This window comes from Crocodylus porosus, unplaced genomic scaffold, assembly GCF_001723895.1.
Source record: "Crocodylus porosus isolate Cpor-Errol unplaced genomic scaffold, CroPor_comp1, whole genome shotgun sequence".
NCBI lineage: Eukaryota > Metazoa > Chordata > Crocodylia > Crocodylidae > Crocodylus > Crocodylus porosus.
In genome coordinates, this window is record NW_017728921.1 from 2,360,284 (window position 1) to 2,383,654 (window position 23,371).

Below are 23,371 nucleotides of genomic sequence, written 5' to 3' on the forward strand. Positions count from 1 at the left end.
ACCATCTACTAAATACTACAAAGCTGAAACTAGATCCTGTGTGTGCATGCATGCAAGAGAGAGACAGCATGGCTCCAGGCCAGGACTGGTAATGGATGAGAAACCTTTTCCCACTAGGTCACAGCTCCAGTCTGACCACTGGTGGGACGGTTCCACTTAGGGAGTTGGTCAGATTCAGTCTCATCTGTTCTAGGCAGAACAAGAAGAAGCATCAACAGGCACTAGCAGTCTCAGAAAAAAGGCCAAGCACTGAATGAATGAGTACCTTGAACTGCCCTCTTCACGCCCCTGGAGCTAATTCTTCTAGCTCACAGCTGAGGCACACTGTCAAGGCAACTGTGTAGTCCCACCACTTGCACCATTTCCTGTTCAGTAGACACAGGATTTCAGACCTTAGCCCTCAACTAAGCACCTCCCATCAGAAACAAGTCAATTAAAAAGAGGAGAGTTTGGATTTTGAAGTATGGACAAGGCTTATTCCCTCTGTGGAACCCCTGCCACATGAGGCATCAATGAAAGAATAGCCCTGATCAATGGGATGTTCCTGGAGTGGATCAGCATACGTCAGTTTGGAGGGGTTAATGCACACTCGCTCTTTCTCAACGTGCCCTTTTTCCTGCACTCTGTTTTATTCAGGAATTTCAGAGACACCCTCAGCTGGTTTACAATTACAGATCATTCCATTGCTTTAATATGCACTCGAATATTTAGATGTTATCACTTCGAGTAAACCTAGAAGGTAAAATTAACAGCAACAAAGGCCTTTCTGAATAGTTAAAAAAGATAGAATCTCATTATCTTCTGCAATTCTATAAAACAGGTGTTATTAAACATTGCAAACTTGTTACAAGGTTTCAGGGGCTAGCAAAATCCTCCTATTTCTTTAATGATGTAATCATCCATCTGAGAATAATAAAAAAAGGATATTAACTCACAAAGCTATAGGGCAGACAGACTACAAACTCCAAGCCGGAGCATTGGTGCAGCTGTTACTGTTAGCAACTGAACAGATTTCTGCTTTCCTAAAAAAAAGATATACACTGCTCTTTTCTAGAATCCTACAGAATCCTGGGTGGAAAATGTCAATTAAATGTGTCAAATAAAAAAAATGGTGAAATCAAATTTTAAAAAAGCTCAAAAAGGCTGACTGTCGACCAAAGGGCAATGCCACCCTGGTAGGACATCACGGCATCTCTCACACCCTAAGAGGAGTGGCTGTGTTGCAGTAGCACTCCTCAGCCCCAAAGGCCTGCCACAAGTCACCTTTATGTTTGACAAGAAAAGACATGACTCTGTCCCCAATAATTTGTGGGGTAGTGTCACACCTATAAACCTCACAGCGATTAAACTCTGCAGTCAGCAAATTGAACAGCTAACCACTACTAATGAAAAGTTCTTCAAAGACCATCAGAAGATCTCAAAATCCTTAATATGTATAAATTGTGTTTAAGTGAGCTTTTAACACCCTCCAGATGGAGTAACTGTGGCACCAAGAAGTTACATGACCTGTTCAAGCTCACACAGCAAGTTCATGGCCAAATTGGGAATGAAAGCTGCACTCTGTCCCCACTCCCACACCAGCCTCCCTCCATGTCTAGTACAAGGCAGCCTGGAATCCAGAACTAATTACAACTCCCATTTTTCTATAGAGAAATGGGACAAAGCAGAAATATCTATCTGCAAGCCCCTTCAGCTACTTCTCTGGTACTTCCCAAGTTTTAGACGAAATAAGAAAGGCCAGAGCCGCCCCTGGTGCAGAATAAGATTCCAACCAGCAACGTTACAGACAAAGCGACCCTCCTGCCACCTGCCTCCCTCCCCACTGAAGCTCATCTGTATTTCAGTGTTTCTACAAATACCTCAGTTTGATAAGAATTAGGCAGAACACTGTACAGGAACAGAACTAAGACCCTGCATTAAACTGATGGCTTCTATCCAAAGGGTGTCACTTCAGGCAAAAATTCTTCTCTCTGATCCTCTCTGCAGATCTTTCCTGCATGGTCCCCATTGGCTCCATGCACAGATTTTCCATTAACATGACTGAGACGTTAACAACAGCGAGATGACTAAATGGACAACCATCTTCAGGGTGGCTATGGCTCCAGGGGGACTTGATGAAAATCACTGTCAGGCATACTTTTAACATCCAGTTACTGCTTCCTTTGATATAAAAACTATTTGCTATCCTCTGGCATCCTGCAAAACACAGGTTCATCACAGACAGCCTGGTTCAGCTGCAGGAGCCAGGTCTGAAAGTCCCCCACTCCCACGGCAAACAGAATCGCTTCATATCAGCCACTGTTGTAGTATTTATGGTGGCCTGAATCTCTGTAAGTCACTCCCAGAAGCCCAGCGTACATCATCCCAGCCCATCCATTTTGCCCTCTGACTATCAACTTCGTCAGAGAAATGTTATCATTTCTGTGCTGACTAAAAACAAGCAGGTTTTGGAGCATTCCCGTTAGTGCAATAATCATCACAAAACAACGAGCACATTTTGCTAGATTGTAGCTCATTTCTCTCAAGAAATTATAGAGACTGTAGTGTCCTAAACTTGCATTGTGACTTTCCTCTTGTGAGAACCACAAGCATGTCCCAAACTCATATAAAGGAGATCTCTCGCCCCAGCAGTGGAGCGTGGTCGGCTCCGAGACGAAACACGGTTGCTGCTGAACAGCAGGCAGCGCCGATAAGAACAAGTCAGAACAGAAAGCGAAGATGATGCGGCATCAAACTGAAACCACATTACCCAGTTTGGATTACACCAAAGCTGATTCCTTTATTCCTGTAAAAGTAACCTGGGATCTTTAAGGACAATATATTGTTACATTTTTATATGAAAACCCCCCATCTCCGGCAGCTCTGGAGGCTCCTACTTCAATGCTGGGCTATTGAAATCTTCTGGCGGGAGATTTTTATTTAGCCAGTCAACAACAGGATTTCCTGCAGCATCATGGGTTTTCCTCAGTGGTCTCCAATCGAAGTAACGATCCAGGTCATTGCTGCTTTACTTCTAGAGACTGACAAGAACACAGTTCAGGATGCCAGCACTATTCAAGAGTCTTCTCCCTCTCAAAGCTGCTCAGCTGTACTATCGGATCACACATACTACCATTGGTCACCTCTTTTATGAATTCAAATTTAAACTATGCATGTGAAAACCGTAACGTCTGAAACAGTATATGCAATGTGCTTGCTACACTTGTTGAGCACTGATCCACCTAGCAAGTAAAGACAAACCAGTCACTGCCAAACCTGGAGTGATATCCTACCCCAACACCCATACGTGACTTTCACTGAGGTTAGTGAAAATCCTATCCACAGGGAGGAAAAATAAATGTATCATCGTCTTTCGCTTTTTCACCCATAACCAGCAAAACTAGTCATGGTTTTAGTCATCCCCTGAATTTCACAGTATTAACATGAACAAGATAAAATGCCGTGAGGCCAGTTTTCAGTCCAGGATCCAACCTGGCCTCCATTTCTGCATGTAAACTTTGCACATGCACGTTTCCAGTACCACAGTCTGAGCCTTCGCACAAGTGAATGACACTTTTTGGGAAAGCGGGGCCCAAAAGAACCAAGCCACCCAAGGAAATCCAAAGATAGGGAAACCAGCTGAACTTAACACAAATCAAGCTTTAATATGCAGAATATGGGACATTGCTGAGATCCCACCTTGTCACGGCGTACAACATACATGTGCTAAAGAAAAAACTAGGACATGCTGGGAGGACAGAGACATAAAATGGGACGAGTTCTGTTTTGATCTGTCTGTAACATTTACTCCTGAACTCACTCCCTGTATGCAATAGGGAAGTAGGGAGGTTTTAGGAGCTCTGAAGAGGAACGGGGCAGTGGCTTGAAGAACCAGGATGGAGAGGACACTCCATGTATCTGGGATGGCTCAGAAAGAAAGCTGGAGTCAGAAGTAGGAGTGGAAGATGAATGGGGCATGAAAACTGGAATTGTAGGTGTTGAGAAGTGTCAAGGGCCAGAATAAGACACGTGGAGAGGAGTTATACAAGAGAGTGAAGGGAAGGAAGGAAAGCTTGAGCTGATGGTTGAAGGAGAGCCAGCAATAGGATTCACCAGCTGGGCAACATTGTCTGATTAAGTGGGAGAGTCACAGAACTTGGAGGGTTAATGTTGTCCAGCTGCTAGTCCAGTGTATCCTTAGGCCAGTTGTAAGCTATAAGCATCCTTTGTCTGTGGCCATCCATGAAATGGATTCCAAACATTCCCTTCCTGCACGTCAGCCTTGCAAGTTGCCTTCATGCACAGATGCAGAAGAGAAGGAAGCAAGGACTCAAATACGCAGTGGTCTGGGAACTCAGTGTTGGAGAAGGAGCCCTTGGCTTGGCTGCATCTAGCTGACAGGACTTCAGTATGAACTGGGTAAATGCCACTTACCCACATACTAGTATATTGCCCCGTATGGGTATTAGAAGCCAGTCAAGAGACTCTGGGCCATTCTTAATAGAAATGATTGACTTCCACCATGAGGACAAGTTGCCTCCTATGCGAAGGAAAGTGGTGGTGAAGACTGAAAAAGGAACCATATCTGGATACTGGCAGTCAAATCAACTACTTGCCCTTTTTTCCGCATAATTTTTGAGGGTGCTTTTTGAAAGGTGATGAAAAACCAGCTCCATCTATACTTAGGTAATTCTGATCCCCTGGAATCCCACTGATGTGGCTGCAGCCCTGAGCAAAGAGAGCACGCTATTTCTTGGGTTATCATTCCCTGTTAAATGCTGACAACAGATCGGTTAATCCTCTCCTTCCGTGAGTCAGCAGAGGCCAGATTGCTTCCTGATTGTATTAGCTTTTTTAGTTGCCTTTGCTGCAATTCATCAAGTGTGTCCTTGACTCACTGGTGGGAACTGGCAAATGTGGATGGGCACAATTTTATAAAGGATCCCTTACGTTTGGAAACTTCTCCCCCCAAGACTGGGAATGTTCAGAAGGCACTGCAAGGTGCATTTCTTCGTCCTATGCTTTTATGAACAAATAGAGGTTGATGGGTTTCATCAGTTCCAATTCTAAACTATTCTTAATATTTGGCAAGTAAATAAGGGATATTTGAACCATACATTTGGATTCACTTCTTTTCAACCACCATGTTACTGTACTTCTGTGCCCTCTTCAAGCTGCCAACAGGAGGCTACAGCTTGCTTTGTTCCATCTCCCGAGTATCACTAAACTAATGTACAGGAAGGCTTAGTAGAGGATTGTCCACAAGGGAAGATACACATGCAAATACAGCAACAGGATCAATGCAAACAGCATAGACGTACTGAAACATTCAATTCAAATAGTAATAACGCATGCAAACCCATTTCAAGAGGAGACCTAATTCCTTTAATGGATTCACTTCCCTGGCTCCACACCATTTTTCTCCATCACCTCACAATCTGCAATCCTTGCCAAATCTTTACCAAATGAGCACATAAGTGGCCCTCCCCACCGACACAAAACACTGCTTCCTAGCTGTTCAGAGAAGCCCTCTGTTTCCCAAAGCCTCTGCTCCTCTCCTGTTTCTAAAGTTTGACACTGGAAACTGAAGAACGACACCTTCTGTTGCTATCAGGCAGGAGGCTGCCAATATTTCCCTTGTGAGATCTGCTACAGGCTGTTATATCACTGGAAACAAACTTATAGCCACACTATAGATGCAAAGGACTGAAAAGCACCACTGACTTGTGAACAAGCTTTAGTCAATCCAATTCAGGTGATATAAAATGCAGAAGAGGCTACCTGTCTGCAAAAAGGTACCTGACACCCCTGTTTTGCCAGATAATCCTGACATGAAACACAGCCCAGAAGCAGGCAGTGTATTCAAAGACAAAGCTCTTGGGAAACGTGCACATTCAACACAATCTCCACTAACAAGTCTCCTGAAAACCTAGGGCCAGATGTTAAAGCTGTTCTCCTGAGGTAGGGCCTTTTGCTGCTGAGGAACTCTGCACCATATCTCAAGCGAACAAGCCCCACATAGGTGGATTAATGCACAGACCAGCTGGGCCCGGGCCCAGGGGCCCCAGCCTAAACAAAAGCCCCCAGGTGCCTGGAGGGCGGGCACGGGGCAGGGGGCAGCTCAGTGAGGACGAAACCAGCGGCCAGGCCAGGCGGAGCATGTGCAACACAGCGGGCTGTGGCTGCCGGTACCGGGCAGCGTGTGGGGCGTGGGGCACAACTGCACCAGAGCCCTGGAAGCAGCCAGAGCTGCTGGCGGCAGGGAGCAGAGTGTGGCTGGGACCTGGCAGTGGCAGGGCAGCCCCAGTGCAGCCAGGTCCCAGCCCAGGCCAGCCGCAAGCCAGAGCATTTTCCAGATGCCACTGCAGCCAGACAGAGCTGTGGCGGGTCAAGGGGTCGCCCCCAGAGCTCGGTCCGTGTTGGACGCCTGGTGCTACCCAACTGTAGGGCAATGTCATGCAACCTGCCCCAGGCTCCGACTCCAACTCCACCTCTGGCTCCGGCTCCAGCACAGATCTGTGGGCAGGGGCAGCCATGGCTTCTGCCCCAAGCCTGGGGGGCAGTACATCCCACTCAGGTCACTACACCGGCCAGGAATGGAGCCCACAGCTGAGGGGGAGCATGTGGGTCGGGGGTACCTGGGCCATGGGGGGATGGCACCCAGGTTGTGGAGGGGGGCCCTGGGCCCCAATGAATCTAAATGCACCTCTGAAGCCTTGTCTCTCACTGCTGGCTATAAGCACAGACTGAGAGTCTGGATGAAAGTTTCCAAACTACAAGTGAAACTTGACTGAGACAGACTAGACTGTGGTCATAGGAGATCTCTGCTAGCACAGTTATATGAGACCAAAGGAAGGACCTATTTGCTTTTTCAAACAGACAGAAAATACAGTGGGACACCCTGCAGTAAACTGAGGATAGGAAGCGCTGGAGTCCTGAAAACCAAAGTCCCCTTTTTATCCACAGACCAATCAGGACACAAGTGACTGCAGAGCACACTCCCCTCAGGCACGTCTCATGCCCGGCCTTCCGGGCCCACTGTGGAATTATGCCCTAGCCTTTCTTCTGAGACTGCCAACAAAGAAGCTCCGACACGGCATTTTTATTTTGCACGCAGGGACTGTTAATCAAACGCAAGGAGTCTGACGATTCTGACAAGAGTCAGAGCTATCAAGAGTTTACCTGAAGGAATAAAAAATGTATAGCCTTGTTTCAACTCAATTCTTTGGCATCGTTCCACCCTGTCTCCCAGAAAGATATCACTTTGCTTTCCCGAGAGAACCCATTCTTCATAAAGTTCTAGATTCTGCAGAGTAGGCGGAATCAGCCAGAAGATCTAAAAATAAAGCAAAAGTTTAACTCTTACAAACAGCCAATGAAGAGAATGAGCCAGGAACTCCCCACCAGGTAAGTGTGAGCCAGTGAAATGAACACACGCAGCAAATGCCTTTTCACCATCAGGTATCCATTTCCTAGGTTTTGCACACATAGGTCCCTGGCAGACTACAGCAGTAACCAGTACATTTGCTGGAAATGGCAAGGTCACTCACTACCTACTTTATACTGCCTCCATAAAATATCCTCCAGGAGCTTACTTTCAAATTAGTGTAGTATATATTATTGTATTACCAGTTTGGATAGATAAACAATATCAGAAGTAGAAAGATGTACTATTTGCAGTAATTATTTTAATTCATGCGTAGTATCTTTCTACACTGGAATCTCAGATACGGCAAGATTTACCTAAACCTACAGCTACATATACCTAGAAAGATGTATCTGTAGCTGTGTCTGCTACTAGTTCCATCATTTTTTGCCTTCATGTATCAATTCATCTGTGTGCACATTCATAAAGCATCCTGAAAACTGCAAAAGGATGCTAAGAGGTTCTGGCAACCTAAGGAGATGTGGTAAGGGCACTCTGACCCAGCAAGGGTACACAGCCAGTTACATGCTGCAAGATATTTCCAGTACCATGCAGTACAATAAGGTTTTTCACAACAAACGCTTCCTTTTTTTGTTGTTGCCCTGACATAATCAGCATGCTTTTTCATATATGGAAAGGCTCTATACCCAGCTGAGCAAAACTCCACATTTTTCAGCTGAGTTGATTCCAAGAGATTTACCACTTCATCCCTTAGAAGCAATAAATAAATAAATAAATACACTGATCATACTAAAATAATCCTCTGAACAACAGGCTCCGTAAGAAGTACAGAAAAATAAAGGCATCACACTGCCTGGTCCACTTACCTTCCCTCCTTGGAAAACGTGATACCACACTGAAGTGCCACCAAAATCAATGTGAAAATCAGTGAAGCATCCTTTCACACTCATCAAACAATACCTGAAAAGCAAATAAAGGAAAAATGTACAAGAGCCAAAGGTTACTAACCACAAACGTGAGACTAATGTTGCTCATTAATTCATGTGAAGTGATCTGTGCATGTGTAGAGGTCTCTACCAATTAAACTGCTGCATTTTTACAGTCACGTCATGGGGCAGAAACAGGACTATAACTGGACTTCAAATGGGAGAAAAAGCTTCTCTTTAATTCTATCTTTGCTACCTGAATGCCTGGATAGGAAACTATTTGTTAAAACAGGTTGGGGACTGTTAGTTCAACTGTTTAGAAATACTCCCCATGCCACTCTCTGCTTGCAAAGTAATCTTGTGAAGGTTCCCCTCCACTGCCTGGCTGACATAACCTTCACCAAAAGTTGTGTACATATTGATTCAAAGAACAAAGTTTTGAAAACTCTCGTTTGCCTATAAAGCCCTCTGGTCATGCATCACCTAACAGCTACCAATACCATTTTTGCATGGGCTGGGGGGTAGAAGTCTCATTTGGCAAACTAACTGGTTTTTGTTCTCATTTCCAGATATTTCTGCACCAAAACAATGAAAAGAATCAGCTGCTGCATTGTAAAGTATCAAATTCACTGTATTTGGTGCCCTCTAGATCCATTTTTCAGAGTGATTTCATGTCAACACTGCTGCAAAGGTATACAACAGCTCTCATCTTACTGCACGAATCTCGAGCCTCCAGCCACCATCAGTAACTAATGGCCGAATTACAGCCACCCTCCTCACTACAGGCACCTTTGCAAACGCAGGAAACGCACACCACTTAACCCACTAACCTCTTTTCCTTGTTCCGGTCGCCGTTTCATGGCTTTTTTTTTTTTTTTGGTTGTGGCAACAGGACCATAAAGAATCAAAAAAAGGTTTGAATTTAACTGTGTCTTTTTCTCATCACATTCAGGTAGAGAATCTCGGCAGTATGCAGACGGCGTGCAAAAGTCCCTCTAGATGATAGGCTAGAAAGGACCTTACCATGTGTCTGCAGAAGGCTGGCAAATCAGAGAGACTTTGGATACATAAGAGCCTGCTGCCTAGCAACCACATCCAGTGCTGGAGTTGACAGAATGATACGCAATGCTGTCATGAAGACAGTCAATTTGTGGGCTTCAAAAAAGTCCTGTGTCTTCATTGCACAATTCAAACCTCTCCTCGTACCACTACATCTCTCTCCTCCAGCCCGCCGTGGCATTGCTACAGCCTTTGGAAGCAGGACGAGAGATTTTCTACCCCTGGGGTATTTCAGATGCTTCAAAAATCACAGCCAGCCAAGAAGCTGTCTAGACTCGCAATATGCTCCACTTCAAAATATGAGTCCTGCGCTCTCAAATACATCTTTCTTTTTTTAATCTTTCCCTGTCGTCTCCTCTCTCAAGATGTTGCTGGTTACAAATCAGATGGAAATTAAAAACAAAGCAGCAGCCTACAATCGAAGTTTTCTTCCTTTCAACCAGCCCACAGAAAGGCAAATAGAAAATGGCTATTTAAAAAACAGAAACAAGAAGCAAAACAGGCTGAAATGTTTCAGCATGAGGACAGTATTGAGGCTGGTGACATTTGCAAGTGAAAACTCAAATCCTGCTAGAGACTACTACCTTCAGACTTCAAAAGGTCAAATATAAATACCCAAAGTTAACCAAAACTGTCTAAAACCAATTCACTTGCCACTCCCAAGTGAGGCGAGATATTCTGGACAGTCGCAAGCAGCCCTCTCTACTGGCTGGGGTTTTATTTCTTCTTTTATAACCTTAAAACTCAAACTTGAACAAACTGCAATGACCCCAAACAAGTCTTGTGACTGACAGCCCATGGATGCAGAGAGAGCTAAACATTCAACTTTTTGTTCTTTCTTGAAACTCCTCTACGCAAAGTCATTTTCCTTCCCAGAAAGGGTAGCTTTAGTAAAAGATCCTCTGAGGGGAGTTAATAAAAGCTTACAAAGCATTTGGAAACATCAGTTCTCTTTCTACCTCTCACAGGAACCAATCACAACAAGCTACTGCGCATTTAATTTCTGCTGTTAATCAAACAGGGCTGCTTTCCTCCAACACCAACGGTGAATAAAAGGGTTAGGAGTCTGAAAAGCAATCTTCCGCCATACAGCAATCTCCCTTGTTGCCAGACTCTGGCACAATGCCTTTGCATTGACCTCTACAGCTTCCTCTTCCAATGTACACTGCAGTCACATGGTCTTCTCAGCGCAGCTCCATGCCACAGCTAATCTTACACACCGCGCAAACCCCAGCAAGAGGCTTCTCATCACTAACAGTTGCTAATTTGATCAGGACTCAACTTTTTTTTTTTCTTTTTGAGGTTTTTGCATAACAAAATCCGTAATAAATTGAACGTGCTGAAAGAAACCTCGAAACAGCATCTCTGCAGAGCCCAGTAGCAGCGCTCTGCCTTTCGTGCGCTGGGCCAGAGCAGCTAGTACGGGCTACGGGAACACACTCCCATGCAGGACAAGAAGAGTGAATCTTGCCCCGCAAACAGACACCCACAAATGATGCCCAAGCTTCGCTCTTTCACAACTGCTACGATTTCCAGTCCCTGAAGTCTCCACTTTATGTTACTACGTCCCCCCAGTTGGGTTTTCAAAACGTGCAGCTGCCTGTAAATCTGCAAGCCTCCCTTCCTGACTAGAGTTTGTTTTATGCTCTCTCGAGTAGCCTGAAATTGTTCAAGTTAAGGCATGTTATTTGTTTGTCCTTTCTGTAAAAAGTCTGGGGAAATTTAGTACCTATTGGGAGGCAACATGCAAAATTCACAAGCAAACAGAACAGAGACTCACAAGGAGAGACAACAGAGATAACCCATTTAGCAAAGGCAGAGTGCTGGAAACACAGGGACAACAGAGAGACACAAACTCAAAAGCAAACTCCCGTATCACACACGCAGAGACACAAACCCACATGCAGGCACTAGAAACAAAGGCAGCAGCCAGCACAGAAACACTGAGATGCAAAGGCACACATGCAAGCGCAGAAACGCAGCAGCACATGTACATGCAGAGAAACTCAAGGAAAAGACCCACCGGCAAACACGCAAGCAGCACAACCCTGAGCTTAGCTCCTCAGCTCTCGCAATAGGTACAGCACGCCACTCGCCTTTATTCCCTCTGGCATTACAAGGACTCCCCTGCCACTCAGCTCAGCCCATAAACCACTCCCAAACCCCAGCAGAGGCTTCTGTTTTTGTTCAGGCCAATGAGAAAAGTATAGCTCATTCTTTCTTCCTCCCAGGAGCGATGCCGGCTGGTTGAAATCCTTAAGCCTGAAACCGAATACCACAAAACCATGAGCCAACTACAAGTGCCAAGCCAACAGGAAGAAGCAGGATGCAGCTCCGTTTGTTATGTTCCGCTCTCTCTCTCTCATTTTTACTTGTTTAAGCAAGAGGTAGCTGGTGCTCAGTGAGGCATTTGCAAGGGGGGAGATGAGAGGGCCGGATGGTTGGTTGGTTAACAGGAATCTCTTTCTTGAGCAAGGTACCTCCTAAACACAGAACCCATTAATAAAAAATCTGCCGACACTTCCAAGGGAAGTGACCCCAGCTGCCGGCGTTTGTGCAGGTCTGTGTGTTCAGGATCCGATTCACCGCCCCCCCATTTGCTGTTGCTTTTACTTGGTGCATCTGGAAACACGGGAGGGAAGAAACCAGCAGGAAATAATAAGCTGCCTTCGGGAGACTCCTCAAGCAAGCTAACCGCCTGCCCCACTGAGTGACACTCCCACCCAGGGGCTGTGTAACTGAAAGCCACAAATTACACTGCAAGACAAAAGAAACCACTGTCACCCAGGAGACATGGGGCCAGCGCTGCCGGCCCCTTCTGCTTTCCTGCGCTCTGCCCCACCCCCCGCCCCACATGGCAGCCTGAGGCCTGCGGGGAACTGCTCCAGCTCCCACATCGCTTCGAGTCCTGGTGCGGCAGGACAGCAGCGCTGGTTTGCTAGGTGAACGAAAGGAAGCTGCGTGGTGGTAACCGAACGTGGCTCATCACCTGTCCGCTGGCTGGAAGAAACCTGCCCCTCCAACATGGCAGGAAGCGTCCCGCTCTGCTGGCCAGGCTGAGAGACACCAGGGGAGGAGGCTTTACACTGCCAGGTCAGTGCCTCTCCAGAAAACTGCTTTCAAAAGACACAAATCCTCTTGTTAACATTATTTTGCTAGTCAGGAATGTGGCAGTTACAGTAACAAACTTTCCCAAAAGACTATAACCCAGAGTCCTTCTAAACCCAGTGAGAAGCAGAGCACCTTTCATCGAGACCAAAAGTACCTAACCATTAAACACAAGGCAAGGTACTTTTGCAAGTAAATAGGAGACAGGGCTGTATGATCTAACTCAGACAGAGAACACCACCACACGGGTAACAAGCGAAAGTCTTCTTTTCTGGGGCATGCTTCAGGTTGCTCCAAAAAATGTGTCAAGTGACTGCAGAGTCTGACTATCTGGATTCACATGGTCAGAGCTCAAATTGGAAAGAAATAACTGGTGGGACTTTCCCAAGCTCTGCCCCAAGCCAAACTTCACCCACACGCTGCCAGCAAGAAATGTCACTCTCGATCAATTGTGCAGACTTGCACAGGACAATCACTCCTCTTCTTATGGGCCTGACTAGCGAGCAAGTTCTTCAACCTCCGGCTGTTAGATTTTGGCACCAGCAGCCCAGGCAGAGAAACTGACTGAGTTTGCTCTGAACTAGCATTTCAGGCTGCCTTCAACAGACCTCGCTGCTTATATCAGCTTGCACATGGTTTACACTTGAAAGGTTATCTTTGAACTTTAAGCACTACAGATTTTTTTTTAATTGAAAGCTTAAATTCTTGAGCATAAGACAACAACCACCAGGGAACAGTCTGCAGCAAACCAGTTCTGTCTACTCCCTGCATATGCTGATCATGAGAGGCCTTTTATAGCATTTGTCAAAGTCCAGCTCATTTCTCTGTCCTTGTGACATAACTATCGGGCTTTATTTTTTGCTACAAGCTGCTTGAAACGCTGAGATTTATTTCACCCAGCTCTGTACTGTTGCAAGTTCTTTCATCACTATACAGTTCAGCGCTTGAGGCTGATACATTATTTTGAGAATACTAAATAGTACCTGCTTTGTTATCCAACAGGTGTGGATGAGCACTTCAGCCTATTGGCCTAGTATTCTTTTATATAGAATAGTTATATTTATGTAGTGCCTTTCGTATCAAAAGCATTTCACAAACTATAAAGAAAGGGCATTTGAAATGCAGAATAACCGCTCAGTTCCAGGATCAGTTTTTCCACAGTCTGTAACTTCCCAGTCGTATAACGGACACGTTCTGCCTCCAGATCCACATACCCTCAGTTTCTAAACAGACCCTGGCCCAAAAAAGCATTTCAGTATGCACTTACATCCATCTCTATTCAGCAAAGGAATGAATATAAAGAAAAGGATTGTTAAATCATGGCCTAGAGAAGGAGAGAAATAGTCCTTTCTGGCCATAATACATGGTATGTAATCAAACAAGCAGCTTATTTTAGGACACAGGTGGATAGTTTGTATGGGACATAGCGTAACAAAAACCAGTGGTGATTTACTGTAAGACCTATGCCAGCAATGGTTGGGTACTTAAGTAATACAGAGATCTTCAAAGGCAAAAAAGAGAAGCTGTGGAGACAGGGTCCCTTAACTCTCTACAGTGCTTTGAAAATCCCTCCCAATACAAAATATATTAGACAATTTAAAAAAATACTTGTCACCATTTCCATACTAGAAATGGCTCTTGGGCACTCAGGGAAGCTTCTACTTTACTGCCACTTCTTTGCAAACAGCCTTGCAGTCCTGCAAATATTTACTCATTTAAGTAGTTCTTATTAAGCTGGATAGTCCCGTTAGCCTCAGCAGGACTCCCTGATTGATTAAGAACTACTCATATGAATAAGGATTTGCAAGTCTGGACACAAGACTTGTGAAATAAAAGATGCAGCTCAGGGTATGAAAACAAATAAGAAACAGGGGAATTTCCAAGTGCTGGTAATAGAAGTTATTTATTTCCATCTTTCAGGGGAGATTCAACAGTGGCACATCAGAGCCGATCAGAAAAGGTTTTCCCCTAATGGAACTCATTTAGCTTTTGGTGAAAAACTGAAACCAAAAGATTTTGATTCTGCGATACCTACCATGATGCCTTGTGGGAGTTGCTGTTCCTGTGCCTTCTGCTCCCATTCGTGTCTCTAGGCTGGGTTCGCAAGTCAGGCAGCTTTTCCCCATGATGTACCATGGTTTCCCCCATTAGTGGATGAGCACAGTATGTGCCAGGGCAGCTGCAAGGCTGTGGCCCACCATGAGAGCTGGGATTCAGCTCCACCTCAGTTCATTCTAACTATGCTCTTTTCCCATCCTCTAAGCTGAACCACAAGAGGTGCTTGCACACGAACCGACTATGGCAGCTGACTGCCACCGAGGACTCCTCCATGCCACATGGACCCCAAATAGAGCACTACCGGCACCTGCTTTTTTCAATGCATCGTCTGAACAACAGAAAAGAGCAGGGTCCAGTATCTTGGCCATAATGCTTTTATCCTTTTTTACTTTATGCTCATAGAAGCTCTGAGCGTCTGCTTTCTTTTCTTCTTTTTTTTTTTTTTGAGAGGGATTCACATCTTGAACTGTGTATTCTGGGGGCTCAACCTTTGTCATCACACTAACTACATGGGAGAGTCCTTCTGGGTTAATAATTTAGGTTTCTTATTTGCAAGGTAGTCTTCTAAGCACGATCATTTGTCTTTAGACCATGTATGTATGCAGTGGTGGAGAAAGGAAATAAACGCTGCCCTGAATTCCCCTGGGTAACCACAGAGGAGGCTGAGGCAGCACAAGCTTCCTGTACCATCCTCCTAACGTGCCTCTACCAGAACCCACAGGAGCCACTTCGACAATGAGGCAGTAGGTCCGTTTCCACATCCATGCAGCCTTGGCCTCTCTGCTGACATGGTTTATGGGATGTGGACACCTGGCTACCAGAAGCTGGACTGAGCCCATATGAACTCACTTCCCAGGAGCCACTGAACAGACCACAGGTGGTAATACCTTTCAGCCTGTTAACACAGCCTGGATCTCAACCAGTAAACCAATGAATAAAAAGTTCCACACATCCCCCAATTACTTGTGTTTTCTTTGTTTGAAATTAGGGATGTTGCTCACAAGCCCTTTTCTATTTCACTGCAATCCAGCTCTACCTGGACTGCCCAGTTAATGCTGCTTGCTCATCTCTCAGACATTACTCATTTACTTCTGGACGAGATGCAGTCTCACTGCACAGCATCAAAAAAAAAAAAGTTAATGGTGCAAGTCCAAGTGGAGCCAGGGCAGTCTCCAGTAACTGAACCAGCACGGCAGATGGAGCGTTCTCTAACTCCATTCCCAGCACGGAGCATGGTATGTAGTGGCCAAGACAGACATTTGTGTCTAGTAATACCATCTGTGTCTGCAAAATCACAATTGCTTTCACTAGAGTGTTTTCTGGGTGCTGGGAACAGACTAACACTACGTACAGCATGCCTCAAGCTCCTGACATTATGTGCACACTGCGCACTCAAGGCAAGAGGAACAGTGACAAGTCCCCTTTCAGGCGTTCTTGCTGAAATGAAAGAGCAGCATTACCCTGTAATAACAATGATGCTGAGCCCAAGCGTCACCCACAACATGCTCAAGTTTCTATGGGAGCACTCACAGCAGGGGCTAGGGCTGAATTTCCCAAAGATGGGAAAGGGTAACTAGCATCTTACGTTTAGAAAGTGGGCTACACGTGTTTGTTGTTAGTTCATGTGACCATTCAGTCTGCCCAAACTGCCACAGTTCCTGTTCAGGCCCTCCTTATCTTGCTCCTTGGGTCTACTCCTCTCTGGCCTGTATGCCAGCCACCCTCCCACATTAAGCTAATTCAAAAAGCTGTTGCTAGGATCAATTCGTTAATTCTTCACGCTGACCACAGCAGCTTAGGCTTCCTGACCCTCCACTTGCTCCTCCTCCTGCACCGTATTAAAGCTAAACTCTTTGTCCTTGCCTTTGAAGTCTCTACCATTTAGCTCCTCTCTGTTCCCCACATCTGTTAGCACAAGGAGGGGGGCAACCTTTTTGGCAGGAGCACCACAAAGTAGCTCCACACCCTTTCTGAGCACCACTCTGATCTCCTTCCCCTGCCCAATCTGTTACTTTGCTTTCTGCTTCCTGCCCTGTGCTCCCCGCCTGACCTGCTGCTCTGCTTTCTGCCTCCTGGCCTATCTGTCCCTGTGCTGCCTGTCTCCTCCTTGATCTGCCAAGTAACACACACAGAGGACTGTGTCACTTATGGTACCTGTTGCACAGGTTGCTCCCTGCCCCCACCCCAAGCCGACCCTAGGGGGGTATGGGGCCCAGGAAAATCAGCCTGTGTGGCCCCCCTGCAAAGGGGGGGGTCTCCATACTTGTTCTGCGGCTTGGGGCTGAGCCACCATCTCCAGGTGGGCCCCGCAGGAGGGGCCACAGCCGCTCAGCCCAGCTCCACAGGGCACCCCCAAATGGATGGGGCCCAGGGCGGTCGCCCTGACTGGCCATACCCTAGGGAAGCTCTGCCCCCCGCCCATTAGCATATTAAGCCATCAATCTCTATGTTAATTCCACCAATGAGAGCAATCTCAGCTACCTGCTTGCCTGCTGCTCCTCAGGTAATATATGGGACGAGTTCCCTGTCAAAATCCGTACTGTAAAACTGCTGCCTTAACCTCTTTTCAACCCCACCAAGAGATCTACCATCTGGTGTCGGTGAGCTAAGACTCTGTTCTTGTATGAAGTTCTGCCCATTGTACTGCCACCTCGTCCTTCTAGCCCCTCCCGCGTTTGTCTGCTTGCACAGACTGCAGGCTTCATCTGCTAGGAACTATCTTCTTTCATTCTCATCTACATTCCCCTACAAGAGGTAAGAGGGCCATGAACCATATGGTGACTCCCACGTTCTAAATAAAGGAAAGGGGATGTCAGGCAATGGTTAAAGTAGGAAATAGGGGAGCAGGTTGCTTAGGTCAGGCAGTCAGTGGTGAAGTAAAGCAAAAGTCAGTGATGATAAGAACAGCTGAGGTATAGGAACAGGCAATTAGCAAAACATTTTGTACTTCTAAACATGTTAAAAGCAAAAAGAAAACTCTGAGACTGTTTAGAAAAGAGATAAGCGGGCATATGAAAGACATGCACAACATTGATGACTAGTTTAAGGAAGGCAGGATGATAAGGTGCTTATGTTTACCATATCTGATAATACCAGAGCAAGGTAATACTTTTCTTACCAAAATATATCATTACTAACCAGTAGAACTCATTACCACTAGGTATCATTGAAGTCAAGAGATCAGGGGTGTTAGTTATCAAGAGATCAGCATGATCCAAAACCACATCTGAAATTTATATATGTCTAATGCAGTTCTTCACAATGATATTATATAGGATAACAATACAATGGATCTAAACACTCAGGTTTCAGGGTTAGACCAACCTCTTTCCAATCCTGATCAGTTGGGAACTTCCTTTATAAGCAGTTTACTTCAACAGGACCTGATGCAAAGCCTTTTTAAATCAACAAGAAGACTCCCGCTATCTTCAACGAGCTTTGGATCAGATCCAATTGAATTCTTGCAATGAAGGATATGATATGGAACCAGTGACTGAAACAGGGTCGACTGGGCTGGACTCGTCAGTGTCCTGATCCCCCATGAGAATGCCTACCTCCCAATGCAAATCCTGATGACTTTCTATTCTGAATGTAATTTATGGCAAAAAAAATATTAAGCATTTTCCAAAAGCAAACAATCTCCCTGACTTGATACAGAACCCATATGCAACGTTCTTATATTTCTGGCAGCAGAAAGCACTCATAACATAAGCTATTACTTTGTCGTCAGCACAACAACAAAAATAAAATAACTCTTAACAGAATTTAAATGGTAAATCAATCAGATAATTGCAAAACCAAATAGCTCCTGAAAATATGACTCCAAGTTCATAGGTATTTACTGATGAGAGTCTCTCTGGCTATTTCTGCCATCAGAAATAACCACATGAGTTTGGATGGAGAGGTTTCATTACCCTCCTCTGGATGGAAATGTATAGCTCCCTAGCCAAGAGGAAAATGTCAGTGAAAATTGCACATGGGTAAGACAAAATCAATTTACCACCAAACGCCAATTATATCTGAGCAATATTAAATGAAGTTTAGTAACCCTAAGATGCCTGACGTTTTTCAGGATATCAACAAATGAATGTATGCAAGATATGAGTATCTGTGTAAATAGTAACTACATATCTGTGTTACTATAATAAAGGGCATTTACAGAATATCTCCTCTCTCCCAAATCTTTGACAAATATTACTTATGCCTCAAAACATTCCTCATATTCCTCATCCCTTTTAACATAGGCGAATGCTACTTTCCTCATTATATAGACAGGGATACAGAGAGTAAAGGCAAAGACAGATTTTCAGAGCAAACTATGGGATTCAGAAACCTATTCAATATGGTTTAATGAAAGACAGGTGTCTTAAATCCTCTATACCAGGGATTGGCAACCTACAGCCAACTATGGCCTACAGAGGCCCGTGGACATGGGGCTCAACAGCAGTTGCTTTCCTGAGTGGCCGTGGGGACAAGCACTAAGTGTGGGCACACGCCACATGCCACAAGGGGTAGCAGTGGCTGGGTCCCAAAGCCCAACCCCCTGCCTATGCGTCTCTGACCCAAACTGGGTCAATGCAGCTGACTGTCTTAAAAGGTTACTGACCACTGCCCTACACATTTCCCCAAAATCTGAACTTGTGCTTAACACCTGTGAAATCTGGGACTTGATTGCTTAGATGCCTAAATGAGCTTTTAGGCACCCCAGCTTGGGAATCTGACCCTGAAATCTGCAAAATGCGGATGTTTAACCACGAGATGTTTAACCATGTTTAACCACAAGAGCATGTCTGTGAAACAGACACTGTCACTACAAAGCCCACTTCCAGTATTTATAGCTTTGCCTCACTCCAACTGTTTCAACTACTAACACCACCCCAATTTTTCAGCTGTGCTATAGCCTATGAAATTTGCTATGTTCACTTTCAGATTTTGAACCCATCTTGTTTTCTCCCATTACATAAAAACACCCTAAAGCAAGACATCTAAACCAGTGAAAGCTATCAAATATCTCTGAATGAAGTCTTCATTTCAGTTACTCATCAAGGATTTCCTTAATTTCTTACCACCTTGCTACTTATAAAACTCCTCACCCCTCCTCCTTTCTAACCCAGTGAAGCTGTACTGTCTGCCAGGATGCCAGGAAGCAAAGCCATACATTTATGCAGAAACAGACACATGACACAGAGGCAATGCAAGTGCTGAATGACTATACTACCTCTCAAATATGCCTCGACTAGGTCTTCTAAAATTCAGTCTCTGCAGCTTATTTAGTCCTTGGTCCCCCATTTCAGAACAGCAGTAAGGAAGCTAACTGGCATTAACTGTAGTAGTAGAGTTGTCAAAGAGAACTAAATTGGACTGAGATGCTCAAGCCGATTTAATCACACAGCCCTCTGTTAGTACCAAGTTTGGTCATTAACAACCTGGGATGGCTTTGCTCCATCAGCCAGTATGTGGACATTTTAACTCTTCCCCTTGACATATTTGCTGTCCTAAGAAACTATTAACTGGGGCAGCCTTTTTATTAACTATTAACTGGGGCAGCCACTTCCAGGACAGCAGAGATGGCCACTCAAATCTAAAATCTTAGCAAATCTTCAAGGGGTGTTTTTTGTTTTTAAAGATTAAGTGTCCGCATTTAGTGAATCCCAAACTTTACATGGAGTATTTGTTCTAGCATTTTAGAATGAAAGACAGAACGTGACCCTGGTTGAAAAGAGCCCAATGACAAGCCTTACAAACATGAAAGATCCATTACAAAGTTCTCAGATGCAAAATCGATCTCCTTAAAAGCTGGAGAAGTCCACTGGTATTACACAGCTCAAGCAGGTCAACCAAGCCAGCCCCCATCCCTGCTCGCTGAGAAAAAAAAAAAAATCAATACTGCTTCTGCTACCAACATCTGAGGCTCAAACAGGAATTAAATGGGGAGGGCAAGAAAAGAGCTTTATCAAAATCTTAAACAAACTTACTTTTTCACTTTAGGGTATTTCATCTCCGAAATGGCATTGGTAGCATCTGTCTGTCTCTCCTTCAAATGTTGCGGCCACATGTTATCCACCCAGTCGACTAAATCCACCTAAAATCCCCACCAGAACCAACTGTTAGTCAATAAACAAGTGATGAGAGATAATCCCAACAGTCAGAGCTGGAACAGTGGTTGGCAAATCAATGGCAGCCTGGCAGCTTGCACATGCTCAGAGACGGTGGTGATTCCCTTCATATTACTGTCTCCGTTCTGGCTGTTTGACTAGGAAATGCTGTGAAACCTGTGCTGAGCACTCCAACCCTTAGCCCTTCAAACACAGAACGGATCTGCCACTGAGTCCACTGGGCACTAATTGTGACCTTAGAGTAGTCGTGGGCACTAAGTGCCTTGCAAGACTGGGCCACTTGTGCTGTGGGATCTCAATAACATCTGCATTTAACTATATACATGGAGACTGTACCCTACAAACTATGTTCATGCACATTCAAAAACCCAATTTAGAAAGATACTGTATATTTCTGAGGAACATTAATCCTGGTATTCTGGCCAAATGCCAATCTGAGTAATTACATTACTGCCTACCTAATATTTCCTCCAGTTTCACTTGGACACAGAATTCTTCAGAGTTCCTGTCTTAAAGCCAAAGTGTGGGCAGGTGCAAAGAGTGGGAGCAGAGTGATTAAAAAAGGGAGAGAGATCCCATATAAGTGGGAAAAGAGGGAAACTGGTGATGGCTCAGCACCCTATTAGTGCAGCTCTTGGCTTGAAGGTTTCAGTATGAAATCCCATTTCATGGCAGTCAGAGAAAGGATGAGTCCATGGCTCCTTTTCTGCTGAGCATCATGCAAGGGGTCCATTATTATTTGCCATCAGGTTATATTTTCACATTAATATTTAAGAGAAAATTCCAAATCACTAGATGCTATTTTAACCCCACCACAAAGAGATCCCTTACCACATTGGGGCGCTTGACAATGTTCTCCAACTTGGTGTGACTGAACTCCAGACTGATGACGTTGTAAAGCTTCTCACGCTGGGCCTCTGGTGTTTCATAATATCTCACGAACTGGGACATGCTCATCTCAACCCCTCTCTGTGTGTTCACATCCATTACATCCACAATCCGACGGCTTCCTGCAAACACACACGACACTCTTAAAACGTTCTCTTTAGCTTTATTGTATTTATTCATTAATTCCTGGGTAGCCACAGTTTGCAGCTTCTGGGAAACCCCAGTAAAACTGGCCCTGGAGGAGAAGAATTCAATTCCACCCCAAGCCCAGCTCTTGAATGCTGTAGGGCACAAGGTGAAGCAGAGAAGAGGAAAGATTTCTCAGTGATTAGGAGACTAGATTGCAATCTGGTTGTAGTCCTGACTCTGACACTGACTTACAGTATGATACTGGACAATTCACTCAGTCTCTCTGTCCTTCAGGTCTCCATCTGCAAAATGGGGGCAACAGCACTTCTCTAGTACACAGGGGGATTGTAAGGAGAAACACATTAAAGGTCATGAGGCGCTTAAATGCCATATTACAGTGCAGGCCGTGTAAGACATACTGGCAGTTCTCCAAGCTACACTCTGCAATTTCCCAACCATCCATATGCCTCTCAAGATGCTCCTGCTCCTGCATAAAGATTGTCTGCATGGGCTGATGCTGTCAGGTGCTGAGCACCCCTTTTTGGGGGGTGCTGAATGCTCTCAAATCCTACTGCCCTCTGGCAGATTTGAAGGCACTATGCGCCTGGGAGGATTGAGCCTAGTATTTGGATCTCTGAACACAAACTGAGGGACATATTTCAGCTCCTCACATGGCGTGCACACAACTCTCATTAGCACCAGAATGTTGAACAGCGGTTTCAGCCAAGCTTTCAATTTTATACAGATTAATCTACAGCCTTCTCTTTGGCCAACTGGAAGGTTTCACCTCTCTCAGCAATTTCATCACTCTAATTAGCAGTTCATTTGTGTACGAGTGAAAAAGAACCCATGAGAGGTATGCCTCATTTCCAGGATAGAAGGATTCCAACAAACAAACTCACCCCCTCCCAAAAAATCCCTCCAATACAATTTCCATATCTGAAGTTATCATTCTAAATAAACTGCATTAAAATGAAATGGAAGGTCTGTGTATGTCATCGCAGGGACTCATTAATAATTATAGCACCCAGTCCATTGTGTGCTTGGGAGCAGTATTTCAGTAAGACTGATCACTTGGGTTGCATGACTCTATTAAAACCATCCTCTGCCACTGATACCAGTGACAGTGACAGACATGATAATGATTCTGGAAAGGAACTCAACACTATAAAGCTTCATAATCAAACAGACAAATTTATAGCATGTAAATCTGGGCCAGTCTCCGTGGCCCTGCAGTTGGTATTCTTCACTACCAAGGGAGTGACCACGGTGCAGTTCTGTGATCTGGTCTCAGGAATCCATCTAGCATTGCCACCTTTGGGGGCAGAAGGGCATTAGGGACATGTAATCACAACTCTGTAATAAAGCATGCATTTTAAGTGATAGGTATGCATATTTTAAATAATTTGCATATAAGACAACCTTATTTTTTTCAAAATGTTACGTGTAGCTTTAGTAAGGTGGAAGGCACTGGTTTAATACAAGGCTGGGTATCAAGATTTGTGGGTTCCAATCCTGGTGCTGGGAAGGAAGCATGGTCTAGTAGTTAAAGCAGAGATTACCGACAAGACAGCCAAGCACTCAAATGCAGCAGAAGATTTTTGAGACTTGCATCTACTATGTTACAAGTCAAAAATCCACCTGACCTAGATGCCCATCAGGCTATTATGACAGAGCCATGACAGGTCCTGTAGCCTCTTCACTATCCACTAGTGCCCCCT

The 23,371-nt window shown here is 44.9% G+C and overlaps 1 protein-coding gene across 12 annotated transcripts in view; it reads right to left on the reverse strand.

Annotated features, from left to right (window-relative positions):
- KDM2B (lysine demethylase 2B) overlaps nucleotides 1–23,371 on the reverse strand; it is a 131,155-nt gene that overhangs the window by 76,793 nt on the left and 30,991 nt on the right. For 9 of the 12 annotated variants that reach the window (XM_019538709.1, XM_019538717.1, XM_019538715.1 and 6 more), the window contains 4 exons: nucleotides 21,465–21,643; nucleotides 20,493–20,599; nucleotides 8,233–8,326; nucleotides 7,162–7,315 (listed from right to left, as the gene is read on the reverse strand). In XM_019538709.1, coding sequence (XP_019394254.1) covers nucleotides 7,162–7,315; nucleotides 8,233–8,326; nucleotides 20,493–20,599; nucleotides 21,465–21,643 — 534 coding nt within the window. Of the gene's footprint in view, nucleotides 1–7,161; nucleotides 7,316–8,232; nucleotides 8,327–9,006; nucleotides 9,059–9,122; nucleotides 9,207–11,374; nucleotides 11,450–20,492; nucleotides 20,600–21,464; nucleotides 21,644–23,371 lie in introns of those variants that run through there. The other 3 variants (XM_019538721.1, XM_019538720.1, XM_019538719.1) reach the window with 3 other exon arrangements.